At 40.3% G+C, this 23369-nt stretch overlaps 1 protein-coding gene across 1 annotated transcript; it reads left to right on the forward strand.

Moving 5' to 3' along the window:
- The first annotated feature begins 15149 nt into the window (after positions 1–15149).
- Positions 15150–16040, forward strand: LOC138080419 (GTPase IMAP family member 7-like). Its single transcript, XM_068973411.1, has one exon. It carries the CDS (start codon positions 15150–15152, stop codon positions 16038–16040), a length of 891 nt encoding a protein of 296 aa, XP_068829512.1.
- Positions 16041–23369: the final 7329 nt, after the last annotated feature.

Below are 23369 nucleotides of genomic sequence, written 5' to 3' on the forward strand. Positions count from 1 at the left end.
CCTCCCCCAGCTCCTCCTTCAGCCGCTCCATTGGCTCCAGGGTCACCAGTTTACTGACCCTAGATCTTGAGACTCGTCACCTCCATAATCCCATGAGCCTCACCAGTCAATGTTTTACAATAAGTGTCTCTCTATACTTGGGTATATCCACACACATTCTGTGCCCGAACATTCCAAGATCTGTGTCACATCAGAGTCTGGGTCTAAGGTTTGCTTTCTGTGTTTTCTCCTGCCTTTAGCACATCCTGTAATGTTGCTGAAACTCGGACATGATAATATCAGATATGAGGAATTAAAGTGAATAGGCCTGCAGTGTGAGATTTTATGTTGACCTGGCTGGGAGCTGGGCTGTGTTTAACGTTTGCTGGAGCTTCATTCTCTTCTGGTGCCCTTGTTTGTCTCCCCAGTTGTCTGTGGGTTTCCCTAAAACCCCTTCTTAAATAGAACTTGTATCTTGCTGTTCACTCCTCTTTATTCACTGTTTTCATCCTGTGTCCTGTGATGTGGGGAGGAGCGAGGAGGGAAGCATTACTTAGGGACTGAGTCTTACTCTCGCAGTGGGTCTGTGTTCCTAGGCTGTGGACATCACAATTTTTCTTTCCTTTTTTTGCTTTTCCTCCTCTTCTCCCCCTTTAGGTGATACTGGCCAAGTATTAGTCACTTCTGACTTTTTCCTCTTTGTTTTCTCAGAGGATCTTTCTTTTATTTGATGCTTGGACCTTGAAGAACTTTTTCAGTTACTTGAATGCCACATTCCCATCTTTATTCTCTAGAACTGCTTTTAAGAGCTAAAACCAAAATATTTCTCAGGGAGTGTACTCTATTAATAAAAAGATTTCAATAAATATTTTGGAGGTTTAAGGATGTATGGAGGATTCAAATGTTCAATATTAACACTATTTTAATTTTTTTTCTAGAGGAAATATATACTGTAAACAATATTTCTTCTAGACAAAGAAACTGCATGTATAAAATGTAAAGGTGGATGTGAAATTATCATTATTTGTAGACAATTTGTTTATAAGTCTGGGGAAAATTAACAAAGTAAGCTGATAAACTATTACGAACAATAGGAGAATTTAGTAAACTGATGGATGCAAAAGTAAATAAAAACCATAAAAATTGTCTACCATGCAAACAACTGTCAATTAGATCTGACGTGATTTTTAAAGCAACAACAACAATAAAAATAAAAAAATAAAAAGTATGAGAATAAACTTTCAAATTGCATAAAAATCTAATGAAGAAAACTCTGAGAAACTTTCAAGGATGTGAAGCAAACAGAACTTTCCCATGCTTAGTGAAAATGTGTATTAGTAGAACCACTTTGGGAAATGCTCTGTAGTATCTCAGAAACCTGAATATTACACATAGTCAACCTTCCCCATTCTACCCCAAGGTGCAAAGCAACAGAAATGTGTGCTTGCCAACAAAAGGTAATATACACAATATTTATAGCAACATATCCAGAATAGCAAACCACTGGACATAGTATCAATCCTCTCACCACAAAAAACAGAAAGAAAGAAAAATGGTAACTATGTGAGGTGATAGATATGTTAATTGGCTTGATTGTGGTGACTATTTCACAAACTATGTATCAAATCATCAGGTTGTATGTACCTTAAACATATATAATTATAATTTTTTTATTTATACCTCCAATAAAGCTGGCTTCAAGCTAAAAAAATTTTTTTTTAATTTTTTAACTAATATCATGGCATCCAGCTGCATTACTTCATGGCAAATAGAAGGGGAAAAGGTGGAAGTAATGACAGATTTCCTCTTCTTGGGCTCTAAAATCACTGCTGATGGTGACTGCAGCCATGAAATCAGAAAACCATTGCTTCTTGGCAGGAAAGCTATGACAAACCCAGAGAGTGTGTTGAAAAGCAGAGACATTACTCTGCCAACAAAAGCCCATATAGTCAGGGCTATGCTCTTCCCAGTGGTCACGTACGGTTATGAAAGCTGGACCGTAAAGAAGGCAGAGTGCCAAAGCATTGATGCCTTTGAACTGTGGTGCTGGAGAAGACTCCTGAAAGTCCCTTAGACAGCAAGGAGATCAAACAAGTCAATCAACCCTGAATACTTGTTGAAACGACTGATGCTGAAGCTGAAGCTCCAGAATTTTGGTCATCTGATGCAAACATCAGACTCATTGAAAAATTCTCTGATACTGGGAAAGATTGAGGGCAGGAGGAGAAGAGAGTGTCAGAGGATGAGATGGCTGGATGGCATCACTGATTCAATGGACATGAATTTGGGCAAACTCTGGAGATGATGAGGGACAGGAAGGCCTAGTGTGCTGCAGTCCATGGGATTGTAAAGTGTTGCACACGACTGGGTGACTGAACAACCACAAAGCCAGGAGAATAAAGTAGCTGATCCAAATTAATGTGGTTATCTAAATTATATCTTTATATTATAAACTATGGGGCTTCCCCAGGGGCTCAGCAATAAGGAATCCCCCTGCCAGTGGAGGAGACACAAGAAACGCAGGCTCAATACCTGGGTTGGGAAGATCCCCTGGAGAAGGAAATGGCAACCCACTCCAGTGTTCTTGCCTGGAGAATCCAATGGACAGAGGAGCCTGGCAGGCTACAGTCCACAGGGTAGCAAAGAGTTGGATACGACTGAGAACACACACATTATAAATTATATATAGTGGGTTTTATTCATACAATGGAATAGTACATAGCAATGAAACTGCATGATTTTTTGCTACATATAACAACGTGGATGCATCTCAAAACATAATGGTAAGAAAAAAGAAAAGGCAGATACAACAGAATACCTACTGAAAGATTTCATTTGTAAAAGGTACAAGAACAGCTAAAGCTAATCTATGCTATCACAAGTTCAGTGAGAGGTCACCCCTAGAATGTATAACTGGGGCCTTTAATTTGCCAGCAACATTCCGTGTCTTGAACTGTGTGCTTGTTACTTGGGTATGTTCCATTTATGACAACTGAAAATTCAGTGTCCTGTAAACTTATATGAGCCCTTTCCTCTATTAACACCATACTTCACACACACACACACACACACACACACACACACACAATCAAAACTGAAAACAAACAAACAAAAAAGAAAGTAACTAATGAACACACACACACACACACAAAGTGCATGGACCAAAAAATGCAACATGCCTGAAAAAAAAAAAAAATCATGAAACTCCCCATACACCTTCCTAGGTATACTAATGCATTTAATTCAATGCTGATTTTTTTAAGGCCTCTGTAACTTTGGTTTTGTATACTGGATAGGGGCGTTGGTTCTGAAGTATGAAAGTACACTTGTAAGGATAGCCAGCTTCCAGAAGGACTAAAATAATCTCAAAGGACGCAGCCACCAGAAAATGCCCCAAGCCCTACGTTCCACCACAGAGTCCACAACAGGGTCTGCAGGATGCTAAGTTGGGCCCTGCCTCCCCAATTCTTCCCTGCTTTCAGCTCAACTAGGGAAGATCACACCATGTGCTTGGACAGGTGTCACTGCCTGAGTTCACCAGGAGCAGGTTCTGAGATTAAAATGCTGCAGGCGTGAACTTTCTTTAGGAGAACTCTTGGGATGGAAACCTGTGAGACCCTGAAGGACGTAGGATGGGGCAGAAGGAGACGCTGGGCTGTGATGAGTCACAGCAAGGCCGCAGCTGCATCACCTGGCACTGGAGCTGGGGGCGGGGTCGGGGGGGGGGGGGGGGGCAGGGCAGACTCATCCCAAACTGGTGTCCTTGTGCCTCTGCAGAGACCAGTCCTAAAATGTGAGTGCCCTGGGAGTGGTGGGGGGGACCATCTCAGAAGAGAGGAATCTCTTCAGCTGAGAATAATCCTGAGGGGATGCCTTAAGGGGATGCCTATGGGATGGCATCACCCTGACCCATGAGAAAAAGACCCAGATTGCCCCACAGTCAGTCTCTCCCATCAGGGAGCTTCCACAAGCCTCCTATCCTCATCCATCAGAGGGGAGACAGAATGAAAAGCACAATCACAGAAAACTAACCAAACTCATCACATGAATCACAGCCTTGTCTAACTCAATGAAACTATGAGCCATGCCATGCAGGGCCACCCAAGAAGGCCTGGTCATGTTGAAGAGTTCTGAAAAAACATGGTCCACTGGAGAACGGAATGGCAAACCACTTCAGTATTCTTGACTTGAGAATCCCATGAACAGTATGAAAAGGCAAAGAGTGACTGAACTGAACACTCCTGTCAGCAGGGAGACTGGGGGCTTCAGTTCTAAAACTGTGGTGGAGGTGGATCTCAGTGGCAGATCATAGCAGATACTATACTTAGCCAAATTTAGGCCATTTCACCATCTCCAAAAATGCAAATACCAGAGAGGGTGTGGAACAAAGGGACCCCTTCTACACTGTTGGTGGGAATGTAAATTGGTACAGCCACGATGGAAAACACTATGGAGGTGCTTTAAAAAAACTAGAAAAGGGATTGCCATATAATCCTGTAATCCCACTCCTGGACATATATCTGAAAAAGACAAAAACCCAAATTTGAAAACATTCATGCATCCAGTGTTTATTGCAGCACTAGTTACAATAACAAAGACATGTAAGTAACCTAAATGTTCATTATATACATACACACACACACACACACACACACACACACACACACACACATATAATGGACTGCTGGCCATAAAAAAGAATAACATAATGTCATTTGCAGGAACGTGGATGGAGCTAGAGGTTATCATAGTAAGTGAAGTAAGTCAGAGAAAGAAAAATATTTTATAGTATCACTTACATGTGGACTCTAAAATACAAATGAACTTATTTGCAAAACAGAAATAGACTCACAGACATAGAAAACAGAGTTACCAGAGGAGATGGTGGGGAGGGATAAATTAGGGGTTTGAGATTAGCAGATACAAACTACTGTATATAAAATAGATAAACAAGGACCTACTGTATTGCACAGGGAGCTATATATAATAGCTTAACCTATAATGGTTATTATATATAATCTTAACCTATATATAACCATATATATATATAAAGTGAAAGCGTTAGTCACTCAGTCATGTCTGACTTTTTGCAACCCCATGAACTGTAGCCCACTAGGCTCCGCTGTTCATGGGATTTTCCAGGCAAAAATACTGGAGTGGGTTGCCATGCCTTGCTCCAGGGGATCTTCCCAATCCACAGATCAAACCTGGGTCTCCTGTATATGCAGGCAGACTCTTTACTGTCTGAGCCACCAGGGAAGCCCTATATATATCAATTTCTTGTACACCTGAAACAAAACATTATGAAGCAAGTTTAGTTGTCCTTTTGAAAATTGGGGCCACTTCAATGGGTTTTCTGAAGCCAACACTATAATCCAAAGCAATGATTCAGATTTTGGAATCTTGGTAGTTCAGTAGGTACATGGAAGTAAAGGTCCCTGCGAGGCAACACCAAAGCACCAATCGCATTACTGGGAAATGCTTTCTTTTTCTATTTGACTACCTCTTCATCACCCCACCCAACCTCAGCTTCCTGTGGTCAGAGACTGCAGAGGGAATGAACACACTTTTCTTCAAATGAAAGCAAATACCAGTTCTGGTAGCTTTCCTGGAGAGGAGCTGAGATCTCACCAGTTCTGCAAGAGAAGGTGAGACTGGCCAAGACGAGGGCAACGGAGCTTGTGAGAGGGCTATGGGAGGGGGCTACAGGAGGGGGCAGAGGGAAGAGGAATAGACGGGGGCCCACATGGGAGTGGAAAGGTTATAGGAGGGGAAGCTGAGGGATTTATTCACGTGATGTCCACACATCTCATATTTAACCAGACAGGTGTTTGGTTTTTTGTTTTGTTTTGTTTTGTTTGCTTACAAAAGTTTTAGTTGTTCTCAAAAGTCTTTATGCTATAATGTTAGGTATAAGTATCATGATATAAAATCATTAATGCGTTACCTTTGGAAAACAAGACATAACAAAAAGAGAGAAAGATGTTCATATGGAATAGCCTCTAATTTGGGAGTAGAACTATATATAATTTTTATTTATTCTCTTTGCAGACTGCTCTCTATTTCACTGAGTTTTCAAAAATGCACCCATATTTTAGTGATGAACATTTATCACAAAATGCACAAAAAGGTTAGTGTTTTTAGAACATTTACCACTTAAAACTTTTTTTTTTTTCCCTGCATGATATACACAAATTTCTGACTCTGGAGCAAGAGTGCACAAGCTACCCTCCATAGGCCATATACAGCCTGCCACTTCTTTGTGAATAAAGTTACAGTGTAACAGAGCTACCTAATCCATTTACTAGTTTACTGTGATCTGGGGCCACTTTTGTGTTCCAACCAGAGTTGACTGGCTGTGACTACAAAGTCTAAAATATTGTATTTACTGCTGGTCCTTTTCAAGTTTGCCAACTCCTGTAGAAGAGTAACAAATGCAATCCTAATAAATGAATTCATACTGTGATGTCATTTTCTTTCTCTTGAAAATATGCCCGATTTCAAATGTGTATTCTGGGAGCAAATGCAACTCAAAACCAACAGGACAAGCTAGAGGTCATCCTTAGTTTGTAACATGCATGCATTCATATTCAGAGCCTGACCTTGGTCCTTGATAAGCTGATGATTTATTTATTCCAGAAAGATCTTTCAGGACTAAAAACTTATGCAAAATACCTAGTGGTTTCCTTTTAGACATTAGACAGTGAAAAACTGCAGACATTTTTTAACCTCCTTTCTCCAACCTCTTACTATTTGTTATGTATTGTTATTATGTATTATGTATTATATTTACATTTTCTAGGAATCTTAACATTCTGTTATGAAACCACTGTTTCTACTGTTTCTGTGTTGCTTGTGGAAAATTGTGACGCCAACCCAACCCTCCTATTATTTACTTTTTTCCTTGAGTAACTTAAGAATTCCTTCTTTGTGCTTGGAATGTGGTATGCCATATCAAATGAGAATTCACTGTTAAATATCTTACATCAACTTTCCAGGGAATGAAATGTAGTCTTCTTTTTCCTAAAGAGTTAGATTTTTGAGGGGGTTATATTTCCCATTTCAGAGAAACTACTGGATTATGCTTCCTAGGTTTTATTTATTGATTTGTTGACTTCAGCAACATCGATCCTTTCTAAGCAGGATGTGTTGTTGCTCCTACTCACATGTTAGTTGTTCTCTAACTGTTGAATCTTCTGTTCTTTCAGATTTTCATTTGTTGTGTTTCTTACTAAAGCTTCCCTATTAATAAGACATTTACTTCTGAGTTATAACTTTTCTGACCTCTTTGCTTCTAATTCATTTGTGGGTCCTAAAAGGATTACACTTTTTATCTTCACTTTGTTTCTTTGAGTCTGCATTTTCTTCTCATTCTTCATTCTAACAACTCCTCTTAGGAATTTTGTTTTTGGGTTTGTATTCTAATTATAGTGTTTCATAGCCTAAAGCACATGAGGGAATATTCTTTACATTGGGTTATGTTCTCCTGTGATTTGATTCCATTTTTATGTATCATATTCCTTTATGTGTAGAGAAATAGTGCGCAAACATTTTTGTTTAACTTCTTCCTTTCTCATTTTTTGAGTGGTGTTTGCCCAGCTGATGCATTGGGTTGTTTGTTTGTTTTGTTTTGTTTTTGATAACTTTCTGTTTTCTAATTATATAGTATTGTGATCTGTTCCCCCTCTCAGTCCTATGGTCCTATATTCATTGCTATAACTACCGCATTACTCATAGTTTTAATTTTTTTAACTTTATTTTATTATGATAAGAACACTTAAGATGAGCTCTAACCATAAAAGTCTGGAGGTGTCTCAAAAATGAAAAATAGAGATACTAAATGATCCTGCAATTTCAATTCTGGGCATTGATTCAAAAAACTGAAATCAGAATCTTGAAGAAACACTAGCATTTCCACATTTATTAGAGCACTATTCCCAATATTCAAGAGGTGGAAACAGCTTGAATATCCATCAACAGATGAGTGGATTAAAAAAATGCATACAGTGGAATATTATTCAACCTTAAAAAAGGAAAATCATGCCATGTGAGACCATACAAATGAAATGTGAGAACAGTATGCTAACTGAAATGAGCCAGTCACAGAAAGACAGATACTGTGTGATTCCATTTATATACAAAATAGTCAAAGTCATAGAATCAGTGAGTGGAATGCTGGTTGCCAGAGGCTGGAACATAGGTAATATATTATATACTTACTCTTTTGTTCAGTGGGGCTGAGCTTGTCTTCATAGTGTACTTTTTAGCCAGTGTATGTTGTGATAATGTTACCTGGAAACCTGTTGTTTTCCTTCAATACAGGTTAGTGACCCCAAGGCAGACCTTCAGAACTGGAAAGCCATTTGGGCAGCATTCCATTAAACCTACTCTAATTCTCTTTATTCACTGAAAAGAGAACCAAATACCAGAGAACTGGTGACTCTGCAAGACTCAAAGAGGTTGACAAGAGGTGAGAACCTTGCCTACTGACTTCTCATCTAGAGTCCCACACTTCACTAGAAGGTGGCTGCAAATGTTTTAGGATGCATAGAAATAGAAAGATTATTTTCTAAAAAATATAATCACAATATCAAAGGTAGCATAAATTTTTAATTTTATAAAATAGCCTTTAATTAGATTTCATGGATTATCTCATAATTTATTTATAGTTTAGTTTGTTTGCATCAGAATGCAAAAAAAAAAAAAAAAAGTCCAATAAAATGGTCCAAGGTCATTTTATGCATTTCCTGCCTCAGATTTTAAATCAGTCATTTCTCCAAGAGATCCTGGTTTATTTGAGCAGAAACTGATCCTGAAGACTATAATCTGGGCTGGTCTGATTAGCTCATCCAAGGCATTCTTCTTTTCTGTTACACTATTTTTTATTGCAAACATTTATTTTTGGTTCTTAGGATTTCATATCTCTGCTTACATGGCCCATCTGTTCTTACATTAGAGCCGTAGAATATTCATCTTAGTTGTTTTGAATTCCTGGTCTAATTATTCCAAGATCCCTAGGTGGACAAATAAACCTTGCCTGCCATTTCAATAAGTAATGAATGTTGCCCACTATCAAGTTATCAGCATTTAAGCCCCAGACAGTGTGCCCTGAGGGGAATTTAGATTGTAGAAAAACAGGATACTGGCCCTAAATAGCTAAGATGCATATCAAAAGGAATGGTTTCAATGAGCCCAGACTCTTGCATCTTCCCATATGTAGAAAAGCACTATAATCATTAATTTGAGTGTCTGATTTTTTGTGATTAGAAGTAATCTTTTGATGTTTGACCATACATTTTGTTTTCTTTTGTTTTGTTTTCAACAAAGATTCCTATATATCCTGTCTCCTCCACTACCTCTTTGGAACAGTTCTTCAGAGCCATCTGAGAGAGTGTCTCCCAAGCTATAGTCCTCAGTACTTCCTCAAATACAACATCATTCTCAACTTTTAGGTTGTGCATTTTTGTTCGGTCGACACCTGCCATGTCTAGTTCTGATGCTTGCTCTGTCTTTACAAATTATGTTTTTTGCTCTTTAGTATGTCTGGTAATTTTTCTCATCAGCTGGACATGATGTCCTGGGTAAACAGAACTGCTGCTGTAAAGAAGACTTTAGTACTGTGGTGCTGGGGTGAGGGAGGTGACACTGTCTTCATCCCACGAGCACATCTCTGTTCTAGTGAGCCTTTGCCTCTGGACTGGGAGCCTCACAAGCGTTTTTCTCCCCCATCCCGGGTTCGAGCGTTCTAGTGGACTGGAGGTGGCTATTTCCCTTTTCCTATGTGAACGGCTTAGAACTGACTGTAGTAGTATATTTTTCTTCCTCTAAGTGAGTTAGGCTCTGATAAAACCCCAGCAGGTCAGGCTCTGGTTAACTGCTTTCCTCTGAGGGCAGGCTTTGTTGAAAAGAACAAGGTGCTTTGCCCTGTTTCGAAATGATTTATTTTCCCCTCCCCTGCAGGAAGCACCAGGGGATTTTTTGGATATTTACTATCAGAACTTGGTGGGGCTCCCAGAAGTAAAACTCACAAAGTATGGGGTCGCTCTACGACAGGATCCTCCTGGAATTTTAAGTCCATGTTGACCATCGAGCAACTGGTCAATCGCAGTTTTGCTGCCCCAGCACTGGTGCCCACGCTGAGTCTCTGCTCTCCTGAGCCATGACTCCCTGTATTTGCCTGTCTGTTCTCCAGTCTTGGGGGCAGCACCTTGCCCAGTATCCTCAAAGCAATCTCTGAAGTATTCGAGAAAAGTTGATTTTTCAGTCCATTCAACTTTCACTTATTCTTAGGATGGAGTGGTGACTTCCAAGCTTCTGACATGTAACCAGAAACTGAAAGTCAAATTTATCAATTGGATTCCATATTGTATCTGTATTTGGGGCTCAGTTTAGAAATATTTTCCTCACTCTCATGTTTTGAAAAAAATTGTTTGCTTTCTTCCAATAGAATATAGTTTTTAACAAATAATGAATTTGAGATACTTCTTGCATTGGTATGAGGAATGAATCCAATTTTATGCTTTTTCAAATGGTTATTCAGCTATTTCAATTCTTCTCATTACAATGTCCATCTTCTCTCTACTGATATGGAATGTTGCCTTTATTATATACTGAATTTCCCTATGCAAATGAGCATTTGTAGAGATTTTCTGTTGTTCTGCACCACCACCCCCACACTGGCCTATTTGTGCACCAATACTCTAAGAGGCTCAATGATGTTATTTACAATCTGGCCTCTCCTTTTTTCTTTTTCTAATTCTCATTCCTATAATCACTTTCTCTTCTGTTTGCATTGATGGATATCACAGAAACCATTGGAAACTGAGGTGGAATGATTATAGTTTTAGTGAGAAAGTATTTCTTCACTAAGTAAGCTGCTGGCTTTCAGGATGAGTAGAGAAATAAATAAGAAAGTATGTGTCAATTCATATTTTATGAAATGTTTTTACTGTGAAAGGCTAATAAGTATAGTAAGTTTCCTCTTATCGAGCCTCCCCCCTCATTCTAGTGTTCCAGAGTAAATCCCACTTAGTTATGATATAACCCTTTTTAAAATGTTGTCAGATTCTGAGGATGTCCCTGGTGGTTCACACTCCCAATGTACGGGCCCCAGATTCATTTTGGTGAGGGAAATACATCTCACATATCACAGTTAAGAGTTCAACTGCAATAACTAAAGATCCTACAAGCTGCATTTAAAAAATATGTCACAATGAAGATTGAAGATCCATGTGCTGGTGTGGCCAAATAGATAAATAAATATTTAAAATAATTTTTTAAATGTCAGATTCTGTTTTCATTAATACTTTATTAGGATTTTTGTATTGATATTCATACATGAGATTCATCTATAGCTTTCTGTTTGATAAAACCTTTGTCAACTTTGTGGCTCAAAGTTACATTTACCTCTTAGAATTTTAAGGTTTACCTTATTTTCCTATATTCTGGAATAATTTAAGTAAAATTGGGATTCTCAGGAATCAAGTGCCCATGATTGCTGAGTGTTTCATGGAATTCTCCTGTGAAACCATGTGAGAGCTGATGCTGTCTTGTGAGGAGCTTTTCCACTACTTTCTCTATTCTTCCTTCCATGAATCCTGTTCTACTTCAGTGTTATATCTCTGTTGTGTTTTTCAGTTGCTAAGTTGTGTCCAATTCTTTGTGACCTTGTGAACTGCAGTCTTCCAGGCTTCCTTGTCCTTCACTATCTCCCAGAGTTTGTTCAAACTCATGTCCACTGAGCTGGTGATGCCACCAACCATCTCATCCTCTGTCACCACCTTCTTGCCCTCAATCTTTCCCAGCATCAGGGTCTTTTCCAGTGAGTTGGCTCTTCACAAAAGGACGTCCAAAGTACTACAGCATCAGCTTCAGCATCAGTGGCCAAAGTATTGGAGCTTCAGCTTCAGTATTAGTCCTTCCAGTGAATATTCAGAGTTGATTCCCTTTAGGATTGACTGGTTAGAGCTCCTTGTTGGCCAAGGGACTCTCAAGAGTCTTCGCCATCACTACAGTTCGAAAGCATCAATTCTTCAGTGCTCAGCCTTACTTATGGTCCAGCTCTCACATCCATACATGACTACTGGAAAAACCATAGCTTTGACTATATAGACTTTTGTTGGCAAGGTGATGTCTCTGCTTTTTAATATGCTGTCTAGGTGTGTCATAGCTTTTCTTTCAAGGAGCAAATGTCTTTTAATTTTGTGACTTCAGTCAATATCCACAGTGATTTTAGAGCCCACCAAAATAAAATCTGGCACTGTTTCCACTTTTTCCCCATCTATTTGCCATGAAGTGACGGGACTTGGATGCCATGATCTTTGTTTTTAGAATACTGAGTTTTAAACCAGTTTTTCCACTCTCCTCTTTCACCCTCATCAAGAGGCCCTTTAGTTTATCTTCACTTTCTGTCATTAAAGTGGCATCATCTGCATATCTGAGGCTGTTGATGTTTCTCTCAGCAATCTTGATTCCAGCTTGTGATTCAGTCAGCCCAGCATTTCACATGATGGACTCTACAAAGAAGTTAAATAAATAGAGTGGCAATGTACAGCCTTGAGGTACTCCTTTCCCAGTTTTGAACCAGTCCATTGTTCCATGTCTGATTCTAATTGTTGCCTCTTGACCAGTTAGAACCAGAAACGTGTAAGGTGGCCTTGTATTCCTATCTCTTTAAGAGTTTTCCAGTTTGTTGTGATCCACATTCAAAGGCTTTACTCTAGTCAATGAAGCAGCAGTAGATGTTTTTCTGGAATTCTCTTGCTTTTTCTATGATCCAGCATTGTTGGCAATTTGATCCCTGGTTTCTCTGCCTTTTCTAAATCCAGCTTGTACATCTGGAAGTTCTTGCTTCATGTACTATTGAAGCCTAGCTTGAAGGATTTTGAGCATTATCTTGCTAGCATGTGAAATGGACACAATTGTAAGTAGTTTGAACATTCTTTGGCATTGCCTTTCTTTGAGACTGGGATGAAAACTTTTTCCACTCCTGTGGCTAGTGCTGAGTTTCCAAAATTTGCTGGCACATTGAGCACAGGACTTTAACAACATCATATTTTAGAATTTTAAATAGCTCAGCTGAAATTCCATCACCTCCTCTAGTTCTGTTTATAGTAATTCTTCCTAAGGCCCACTTGAGTTCACACTCCAGGATGTCTGGCTCTAGGTGACTAACCCCATGTGATTATCTGGGTCATTAAGACCTTTTTTGTATAGTTCTTCTGTGTATTCTTGTCACTTTTTCTTAATCTCTTCTGTTCTGTTAGATCCTTGCCATTTCTTCCCTTTATTTTTCCCTTCTTTGCATGAAATATTCCCTTGTAAGTGAAAATCATTCAGTCATATCTAACTCTTTGCAACCCCAGGACTGTAGTCCACTGTAGCCCACCAGTCTCCTCTGCTTATAGAATTCTCCATGCAAGAATACTGGAGTGGGTAGCCATTTCCTTTTCCAGGGAATCTTCCTGACCCAGGGATCAAATCCTGGTCTCCTGAATTGCAGACAGGTTCTTTACTGTCTGAGCCACCAGGGAAGCCCAGTTATCTTGAAGAGATCTCTAGTCTTTCCCATTCTATTGTTTTCCTCTATTTCTTTGCATTGTTCACTTAAGAAGGCTTTCTTCTCTCTCCTTGTTATTCTCTGGAACTCTGCATTCAGTTGGGTATATATTTCCCTTTCTCCTTTGCCTTTTGGCTCTCTACTTTTCTTATCTATTTGTAAGGCCTCCTCAGACAACCACTTTGCCCTTCTTACATTTCTTTTTCCTGGGGATGGTTTTGGTTACACATCATGTACAGTGTTACAAACATCTGTCCATAGTTCTTCAGGCACTCTGGGTACCGAATCTAATCCCTTGAATCTATTCATCACCTCCACTGTATAATCACAAGGGATTTAATTTATGTCAAACCTGAATGGTCTAGTGGTTTTCCCTACTTTCTTCAATTTATGCCTGAATTTTGCAATAAGGAGCTTCAGGTCTTATTTTTCCTGACTGTATAGAGCTTCTCCATCTTCTGCTATAAAGAATATAATCAATCTGATTTCAGTATTGACCATCTGGTGAGGGTCAATATTGATAAGCTCTATTTACCCACAATAGATGTATGTAATTTAAAATTTCAACAATAGCAGATCTGTTTCCTCAGTCACTACAGAATTATTGTCTCAACTATGTAGCCCAATAGAGAAGGCAATGGCAACCCACTCCAGTACTCTTGCCTGGAAAATCCCATGGACGGAGGAGCCTGGTAGGCTGCAGTCCATGGAGTCGCTAGGAGTCGGACACGACTAAACGACTTCACTTTCACTTTTCACTCTCATACATTGGAGAAGGAAATGGCAACCCACTCCAGTGCTCTTGCCTGGAGAATCCCAGCGACAGGGGAGCCTGGTGGGCTGCTGTCTATGGGGTCGCACAGAATCGGACACAACTGAAGCGACTTAGCAGCAGCAGCAGCAGCATGTAGCCCGATGACCATCAAACCCACTTCAAACATTTTATGTTACAATAAATCATAAGGCACCCATTATTGCTTCTAAATATTAGAGTACTTTTACAATAAGAACATCAAATTTATCTTCCTTCATGCAATTTGAAAAATAAGACTAGGTTAGCTCTATGTGGCATGTGCAAATTTCAGGACAGTTTTCACACATCTCACCATGTGGTTGTTTTTCTTCCATATTGAGAGTCTCCATGCAGGACCATTGTGTCTCCTCCATTCATGCTTTCTTTCTGTTTGAGTCTGGGTTGTTAGTGCTTTTTAATGAGCACTCTTTCATAGGATAGGATGCTAACTACTGCCCCCAGGATTTCTCGAATTCAATTTTTAAACCTGGAGTTTTTCGAAAACAAAATGTATATATTATTTTGTTAAATGGAAAAAAACTATGGTTAAAAAAAAAAGTTTTAAACATGAAAATGCTACTTCATCACAGCAACACAGGAGAGGCATTTAGTGGGAATTAGAATAATAAATAGAAGATATCAAAGAAGGAATCCTCTGTGAAAATACTTCACCTGGCTTAGAAGACTTGGAATGATTTATATATTCAGTAGAGTAAGAAATCAGGGTTGGGAATGGTTTCAACTTAATCTAAACACTTTTTTTCTTTTCTTTGTAAACTATAGCTGACTTGCCTTCACTCCACAGCCTCTGATGTGGACATGGCTGTTGCCCAGGACATCAGTCTGAGGATCGTGCTGGTCGGGAAGGTCAGAAGTGGGAAAAGTGCGACTGCAAACACCATCCTCGGGGAAAAAGTATTCGACTCCAGGATTTCTGCGCAAGCTGTTACCAAAACTTGTCAGAAAGCATCCCGGAAATGGAAGGGGAGAGACGTTCTCGTTGTTGACACCCCAGGGTTCTTTGACACCAGGGAGAGTCTGAGCACCACCTGCAGGGAAATCAGCCAATGTGTCCTCGCCTCCTGTCCCGGGCCTCATGCCATCATCTTGGTCATGAGGCTGGGCCGCTACACACGGGAAGAGCAGCAAACTGTGGAGTTGGTCAAGACTTTGTTTGGGGAAGCAGCCATGAAGTATATGATCATCTTGTTCACTCACAAAGAGTGGCTGGAGGACCAGAGCCTGAGCGACTTTTTGAAGGATGCAGATGTAAACCTACGAAGCCTCCTCCAGGAGTGTGGAGACCGCTGCTATGCCATCAGTAACTGCAGAAGCACAGAGGAGGCTGAGAAGGAAGCTCAGGTGCAGGAGCTGGTGGAGCTGATAGACAAGATGGTGCAGAACAACCAAGGGGCTTACTTTTCTGACCCCATTTACAAAGGCACATTTGAAAACCTGAGAAAGCTGGAGGAAGTCTTGAAAAGAGATGCTGATCAATTAATAATAGAAATCCAAAAAGTGGAAAAGGAGTGTGCTCAAGCATGCAAGAAGATTATTCAGGACAAAGAGAACAAAATTAAATCACTAAATATGGAATATGAAGAAAAACTAAGAAACATTTGGAAGGAGGCTCAAGACAATATATTTAGCCATGTATATGATGAAATTATGAAGCTCCTTTCAAGAATATTCCCTTTGTTGAAGAAGTAACTATTTTTTCAGTTTACTATGGTTAGCAAAGCATCTCTCCAGCTCACTCCCTATTGCTCTCCATGCCTCCCTCCCCTCCAACAAATACCAAGTACAAAATTGCTTAGTTTGAGCTCTGGTTCATTGGACATGGTTCAAAGACTCAAATGAAAGGAATTACAAGGCTGAAATGCATCTTGCATTGAGCATTAGCACTACCTGGAACCACATTACACAGGCCCCTTTTAAATATTGTGTAAATATCAGCAAAGCTTCCAGTCCTCCCCAGCAGCATTGTTCTCTGGTTTATGAGAGATGAGATGATAAATGTTTGTTGTTTTTAGCCACTAAGTTTTGGGTAATTTGTTACACAGCAGTAGATAACTAGTACAAGGTGTAATGTATGTTTATGTGTATATACAAAATATTTCTTTAAATATTGGCCACTCTGCTTGCCACTGGGGAAAGGAATTTCAGATTCTGGGAATCAGGGGTGGGAGGAAACTTACTTTTGACTATAGACCTTTTAATCTATTTCAGTATGTATTTTATCCAACAAATGAACAAAGAGACAAATAATAACATTTGCAATAGCCTCAAATAAACAATAATTTCAATGGCCCATTTCAAAATCGGTTGTCTTATTTGTCTCTGCTTTCCTTTTCTAGGTGCTGGCTTAAAGTTCTTCTGCCTATAAATTTAGATCACCCTGTGCCAGAATGTTCCATTTCCCCCTGCAGATCCACTCTCTTCCCTTTTAGGTCCTTTGGCCCTGCCAGGAACCACATCCTGGGGTGCAATGTTCTCTGACTCTCTCTCAGACACCACCAGTGGGGAGGCCAACAGAGGATCCATGGGAGCCAGAGAATTAGATGAGGACATTTGTCTCCTGGATCCCTCTCTGCCCAGTCCTATCTGACCAGCTGTCACCTCCAACCAAAGGTCCAGCCACAGGCATTGGAGGCTCTCGGATCTGACCAGTAAAGTACACCTGTGCAGGAGTCCTGTCCTGCCAAGCCTGTGGTGTGTCTGAAGCAAAACTCCTGACTGTTTCCAGAGATCATAGCTTGACCTGAGAATGAATTTTAATTTTCAAAAATGCCCAGTCAAGTGATTCAGGTAAATGGTAAAGCTGTAAGAGGTAGCCATAAAATAAAAAGACTAATTCTCTTTTAGGATCCCTAACTCTAAAGTCAATGTTTCTGGAAAAGTTTCAAATGTGTTGTGAGAAGTGGAAAGAGGGTTAGAACACAGGCTATAGCTCAACGGGGACAAGTTTGAAGGATGGTAATAATTTGACAAAAACAAAAGAAAGCTTTGTTTTAAAAAAGTAATTGTTGCAAATGCATGCATAATCTCTAATATGTTTCTTAACACAATGGTCTTGTTTACCATTTGTTTGTCTAGATTTCTAGAAAAACTTAAAAGAATCAGATATTTAAAGGACACAATTTGGGAAATATCAAGAAAGTATTTCTTCCCATACAATTAATAATGCCATTGCTTTCTTTGCTACCTGAAATTCTATAGCTTGTTTATTTATCTTTTTTTATTATCATCTATTCATTTATATTTTCAAATTTATTGCCATCAAAATTTATGGCACAGAATTCTTTTTAAAAATGTTTTAATCTCCTTGAATATATACCTGCAATCCTTTTTATAATGCTTAGTATTTTTATTGTGTTCACTGTCCTTTGTATTTCAATCAATATTAGCAGAACTTTGTCAGTCCTTCCAAAGAATTAACTTTAGTTTTCAAATTTTGATATGCTTGTTTGTGCTGTCTTATATTTCATTAATTTCTGTTCCTTTCTTTATTATATCCTTTCTTCTAAGTTCATTGGTCTTACTCTGCTCTTCTTTTTTATTGCCTTCTTATATTGAAGATTATGAATTTTCATCTAAATATTGCTGTTGCTGTTGTTCAGTTGCCAACTCATGTCCGACTCTTCGAGACTCCATGGACAGCAGCACCTCAGGCTTCCCTGTCCCTCACCATCACTCATAGCTTGCCCAGGTTCACATCCATGGCATCAGGGATGCCATCCAAACATCTCATCCTCTGTTGCCCTCTTCTCCTGCCTCAGTCTTTCCTAGCATTAAGGTCTTTTCAAATGAGTTGGCTCTTCACACCAGGCAGCCAAACTATTGAGCTTCAGCTTCAGCATCAGTCCTTCCAACGAGTATTCAGAATTTATCTCCTTTAGGATTGACTGATTTGATTTTCTTGCTTTACAAACGACTCTCAAGAGTCTTCTCCAACACCACAGTTCAAAAGTATCAATTATTTGGCACTCTGCCTTCTTTATGGTCCAACTCTCACAGCTGTACGTGACTACTGGAAAGACCATAGCCTTAACTATACAGGTCCTTGTCAGCAAAGAGATATCTTTGCTTTTTAACACACTGTCTGTAGCTTAGTCCAAAAGTTTTATCTCGTTGTTATTCAGTTCTCCATCTAGTTTCATTCATTAAGAGAATTACAAACTGCTCTGATTTCTAATAAAACATGAATTCCCTCTACTCCATTTTCACTTACATCTTTAAAATTTCAGTAAGAAGTCTATCAATGAGCAGGAAATATAAAGGTAGTTTAAGGACATACACAGGGGATGAAGGGGGGCAGGCACAGAATGGGGTGGGAGCCCTGGTTTATCCACACACGGCACTGACTTGAACTTCACACCAGTTCTAACTGGGTGGTCTTCCTTCAGCCTTCCCTGCAGGGCCAGGGCAGGGTGATGTGCAGAGAAGCAGAAAAGGCAGGTGGGGTGGGATTCAAGTCTGAGATTCTCAGAACCCCCAGCAGGGCCCTACTCCCTGAAGAACTATCAGCTGCCTTTTCACCTGGCCAGTCCCTGTAACACAGGCCGGCTTCCTGCTGCTCTCCTCCCCTAGCCCCTGACTTCTGTTTCATGCATTCTGGGTCCCACACAAATCACTGCTTTGTTTTACCCTCTATGTCCTGTGCTGAGACTCTCCCCCCGACTAGGCTGAGATCTCCTCTTATAAACACCAGTGCCCAGAGCTGACCACATAGAAGGTGTGCAGTGAATACTGGTGTGAAGGAATGTGATAAAATGGAACAAAATGGAAAGAGGAGGGAAGGGTGGAATGGACAGAGCCTGTCCAGTCCATGAGCAGAGGCAGGACTTTCCATTGACTCCTGCAGGGAACCCCTTGCTCATGAGGACTTTTGTGTGGACACCATGCCCTCCATGTCCCTTATGAGATATAAACTTGCTGACAAATAGTAGCCATGGGCAAAAAAAAAATGTGTGAAATGCTCGTCTTGTGTGTGGTCCTGTTCTTTGGGCTGCCCCCACTGCACCCACACCCCATCCCTCCTTACAGTCTAACCAGGACCCCTTCCCTGACAGACATCCCCCGGGCCTCCTCTCCTCTCACTGCTTCAGGTCCCCAGGGCTTTTTGAGCTGAGGTTTGAGTGATGCATTAAGGTCCCTTCTTGTCCTCAGCATCCAGGTTTTTCTGGCCAAAGCCTCAGGACCTCCTGACCAGGCTCCCTCTGTCTTCCAGAGCCAGATCATCTAGAAGGGCTACCTGAGGTGTGCCAGGAAGACACCAGCAATGGTTTCCACACCCTCTCTCTTTGGGAACCAAGACACCAAAAGGGAGCTTGTGAGCTCTGGGTTTGCAGGGGTGAAGATTGGGAGATGAGGCATTGCCCTCAGAAATAGAATCTCACAGAGGAAGATGTAAAGATAAGCCAGATGTTCTAGAAAGTTCTCCTATGGTGTTTTCTGGTCACAGGCCAAGATATGGGAGTTCTCATCACAGAGCCATACAATGCATTTTACAGTGTCCTGCTCCATGGTCAATGGTATTCTGTTTCCTAAAATTTCATCAAACTTGGATTACTTTCTCTGGACTTTGGGATCCACAAAGTACCATGTTGCAGAAGATGATCATGATGGCAATGACTATCATCGTCTTTATCACTTTCCTACTTGTCCTTCTTCATGAAGCAGTTTATATTTTTGAAAATGCTCTTATTTTCATTATTTTAAGTTTCTTCTGCAATCCCTGTGATATGGTCCAATTAGATATTACGATTCCTGTTAACATATTAGGAACATGAATTCAAATGCTATATTAAGGTAACACAGTTAGTTATGGAGTTGACATCTAATCCAGGCTTCTATTTTTCATATGTTCTCCTTCAACCAGTCAGTTCAGTCGCTCAGTTGTGTCCAATTCTTTGCTACCCCATGGGGGTCCATCACCAACTCCCTGAGCTTGATCAAACTCCTGTCCATCGAGTCGATGATGCCATCCAGCTATATCATCCTCTGTCACCCCCTTCTCCTCCTGCCTTCAATCTTTCCCAGCATCAGGGTCTTTTCTAAGGAGTCAACTCTTCACATGAGGTGGCCAAAGTATTGGAGTTTCAGCTTAAGCATCAGTCCTTTCAATGTATATTTAGGACTGGTTTCCTTTAGGGTGGACTGGTTTGATCTCCTTACAGTCCAAAAGACTCTCAAGAGTCTTCTCCAACACCACAGTTCAAAAGCATCAATTCTTTGGTGCTCAGTTTTCTTTATGGTCCAATTCTCACATCCATACGTGATTACCAGAAAAACAATAGCTATGACTAGATGGACCTTTGTCGGCAAAGTAGTGTCTCTGCTTTTTAATATGCTGTCTAGGTTGGCCATAGCTTTTCTTCCAAGGAGCAAGCGTCTTTTAATTTCATGGCTGCAGCCATGATAGTGGTGATTTTGGAACCCAAGAAGAGAAAGTCTGTCACTGTTTCCATTGTTTCCCCATCTATTTGCCATGAAGTGATGGGACCAGATGCCATGATCTTCATTTTTTTTAAATGTTGCATTTTAAGCCAGCTTATTCACTCTCCTCTTTCACTTTCATCAAGAGGCTCTTTAATTCCTCTTCGCTTTCTGCCATAAGGGTTGTGTCATTGGCATATCTGAAATTATTGATATTTCTCCTGGCAATCTCGAGTCCAGCTCGTGTTTCATACAGCCAGGCATTTCACATGATGTACTCTGCATATAAGTTAAATAAGCAGCATGACAATATGTATCCTTGACATAGTCCTTTCCCAATTTGGAACCAATCTGTTGTTCCATGTCCAGTTCTAACTGTTTCTTCTTGACCTGCACACAGATTTCTCAGGAGGCAAGTAAGGTGGTCTGGTATCCCCACCTCTTTAAGAATTTTCCACAGTTTGTTGTGATCCACACAGTCAAAAGCTTTGGCATAGTCAGTAAAGCAGAAATAGGTATTTTTCTGGAACTCCCTTGCATTTTCTATGATCCAATAGATGTTGGCAAATTTAATCTCTGGTTCCTCTGCCTTTTCGAAATCCAGCTTGAACATTTAGATGGTCTCAGTTCACGGACTGTTGAAGCTTCACTTGGAGAATTTTGAGCATAACTTTGCCGGTGTATGAGATGAGTGCAATTGTGCAGTAGTTTGAGCCTTCTTTGGCATTGTCTTTCTTTGGGTTGAGAATGAAAACTGACCTTTTCCAGTCCTGTGGCCACTGCTGAGTTTTCCAAATTTGCTGGCATATTGAGTGCAACACTTCCACAGCATCATCTTTTAGGATTTGAAATAGCTCAACAGGAATTCCATCACCTCCACTAGCTTTGTTCATAGTGATGCTTCCTAAAGCCCACTTAACTTCGCACTCCAGGATGTCTGGCTCTAGATGAGTGATCACATCATCATGGTTATTTGGGTCATGAAGATCCTTTTTGTACAGTTCTTCTGTGTGTTCTTGCCACCTCTTCTTAATATCTTCTGCTTCTGTTAGGTCCAGACCATTTCTGTCCTTTATTGTGCCCATCTTTGCATGAAATGTTCCCTCGGTATCTCTGGTTTTCTTGAAGAAATCTCTAGTCTTTCCCATTCTATTGTTTTCCTCTATTTCTTTGCATTAATCACTGAAGAAGGCTTTCTTATCTCTCCTTGCTATTCTTTGGAATTCTGCATTTAAATGAGTATATCTTTCCTTTTCCTCTTTGCCTTTAGCTTCTCTTCTTTTCTCAGCTATTTGTAAGGCCTTCTCAGACAACCATTTTGCCTTTTTGTATTTATTTTTCTGTTCTCTTTCATTCCCCAGAAAACAACTATCATTCTAAATAATATTTGCAACAAGACATCCTTAGGCCTGGAATGAAAGTGATATTGAGAAGTTAGAACCCTGCACTGAAAGCAGCTGAATAATTATTTTGAAAATTCTTAAATGATATCTCTTCAAAAATAAATTTAAAGAACAGACTGGAGGTGTTACAAATAAGATATTTTCACTATATAATAATCTAAAATTTTTCTGTGAGCTAACACTGAAAATGGGCTAGTGATGCAAAAAAAAGCTTTCATCAAGACCTCCCTGGTGATGCAGTGGATAGAAATCTACCTGCCAATGCAGGGGACATGGGTTTGATCCCTGGTCTGGGAAGATTCCACATGACACAGAACAACTAAGTCTGTTCACCACAACTACTGAGCCTGCATGCCACAACTACTGAAACCTGTGTGCCTAGAGCCTGTGCTCTGCATCAGGAGAAGCCGTGGCAATAAGAAGCCCACACACCACAACAAAGAGTAGCTCTTGCTCACCACAACTAGAGAAGCCCGTACAAATCAACAAAGACCCAGTGCAGTCAAAAAATAAATAACTTAAAGTCTTTCATCAAAAAATAAGCCCTTTAACCCAGACTTTACTTTTTTATTTACTTTTAATTAAAGTATAATTGCTTTACAGAATTTTGCTGTTTTTTGTCAAACCTCAACATGAATCAGCCATAAAGTGTACATCTATCCCCTCCCTTTTGAACCTCCCACCCATCTTCCTCCCCATCCCACCCCTCTAGGTTGATACAGAGTCCCTGTTTGAGTTTCCTGAGACACACAGGAAATTCCCGTTGGCTGAGTGCTGAAGAATTGATGATTTTGAACTGTGATGTTGGCGAAGACTCTTGAGAGTCCCTTGGACTGCAAGGAGATCCAACCAGTCCATTCTAAAGGAGATCAACCCTGGGATTTCTTTGGAAGGACTGATGTTGAAGCTGAAACTCCAGTACTTTGGCCACCTCATGGGAAGAGTTGACTCATTGGAAAAGACTCTGATGTTGCGAGGGATTGGGGGCAGGAGGAGAAGGGGACAACAGAGGATGAGATGGCTGGATGACATCACTGACTCGATGGACATGAGTCTGAGTCCACTCCAGGAGTTGGTGATGGACAGGGAGGCCTGGCATGCTGCGATTCATGGGGTCGCAAAGAGTCGGACACGACTGAGCGACTGAACTGAACTGAACTGAGGGAGGCCTGGCCTGCTGCCATTCATGGGTTTGCAA

This window comes from Capricornis sumatraensis, chromosome 5, assembly GCF_032405125.1.
Source record: "Capricornis sumatraensis isolate serow.1 chromosome 5, serow.2, whole genome shotgun sequence".
Taxonomy (NCBI): domain Eukaryota; kingdom Metazoa; phylum Chordata; class Mammalia; order Artiodactyla; family Bovidae; genus Capricornis; species Capricornis sumatraensis.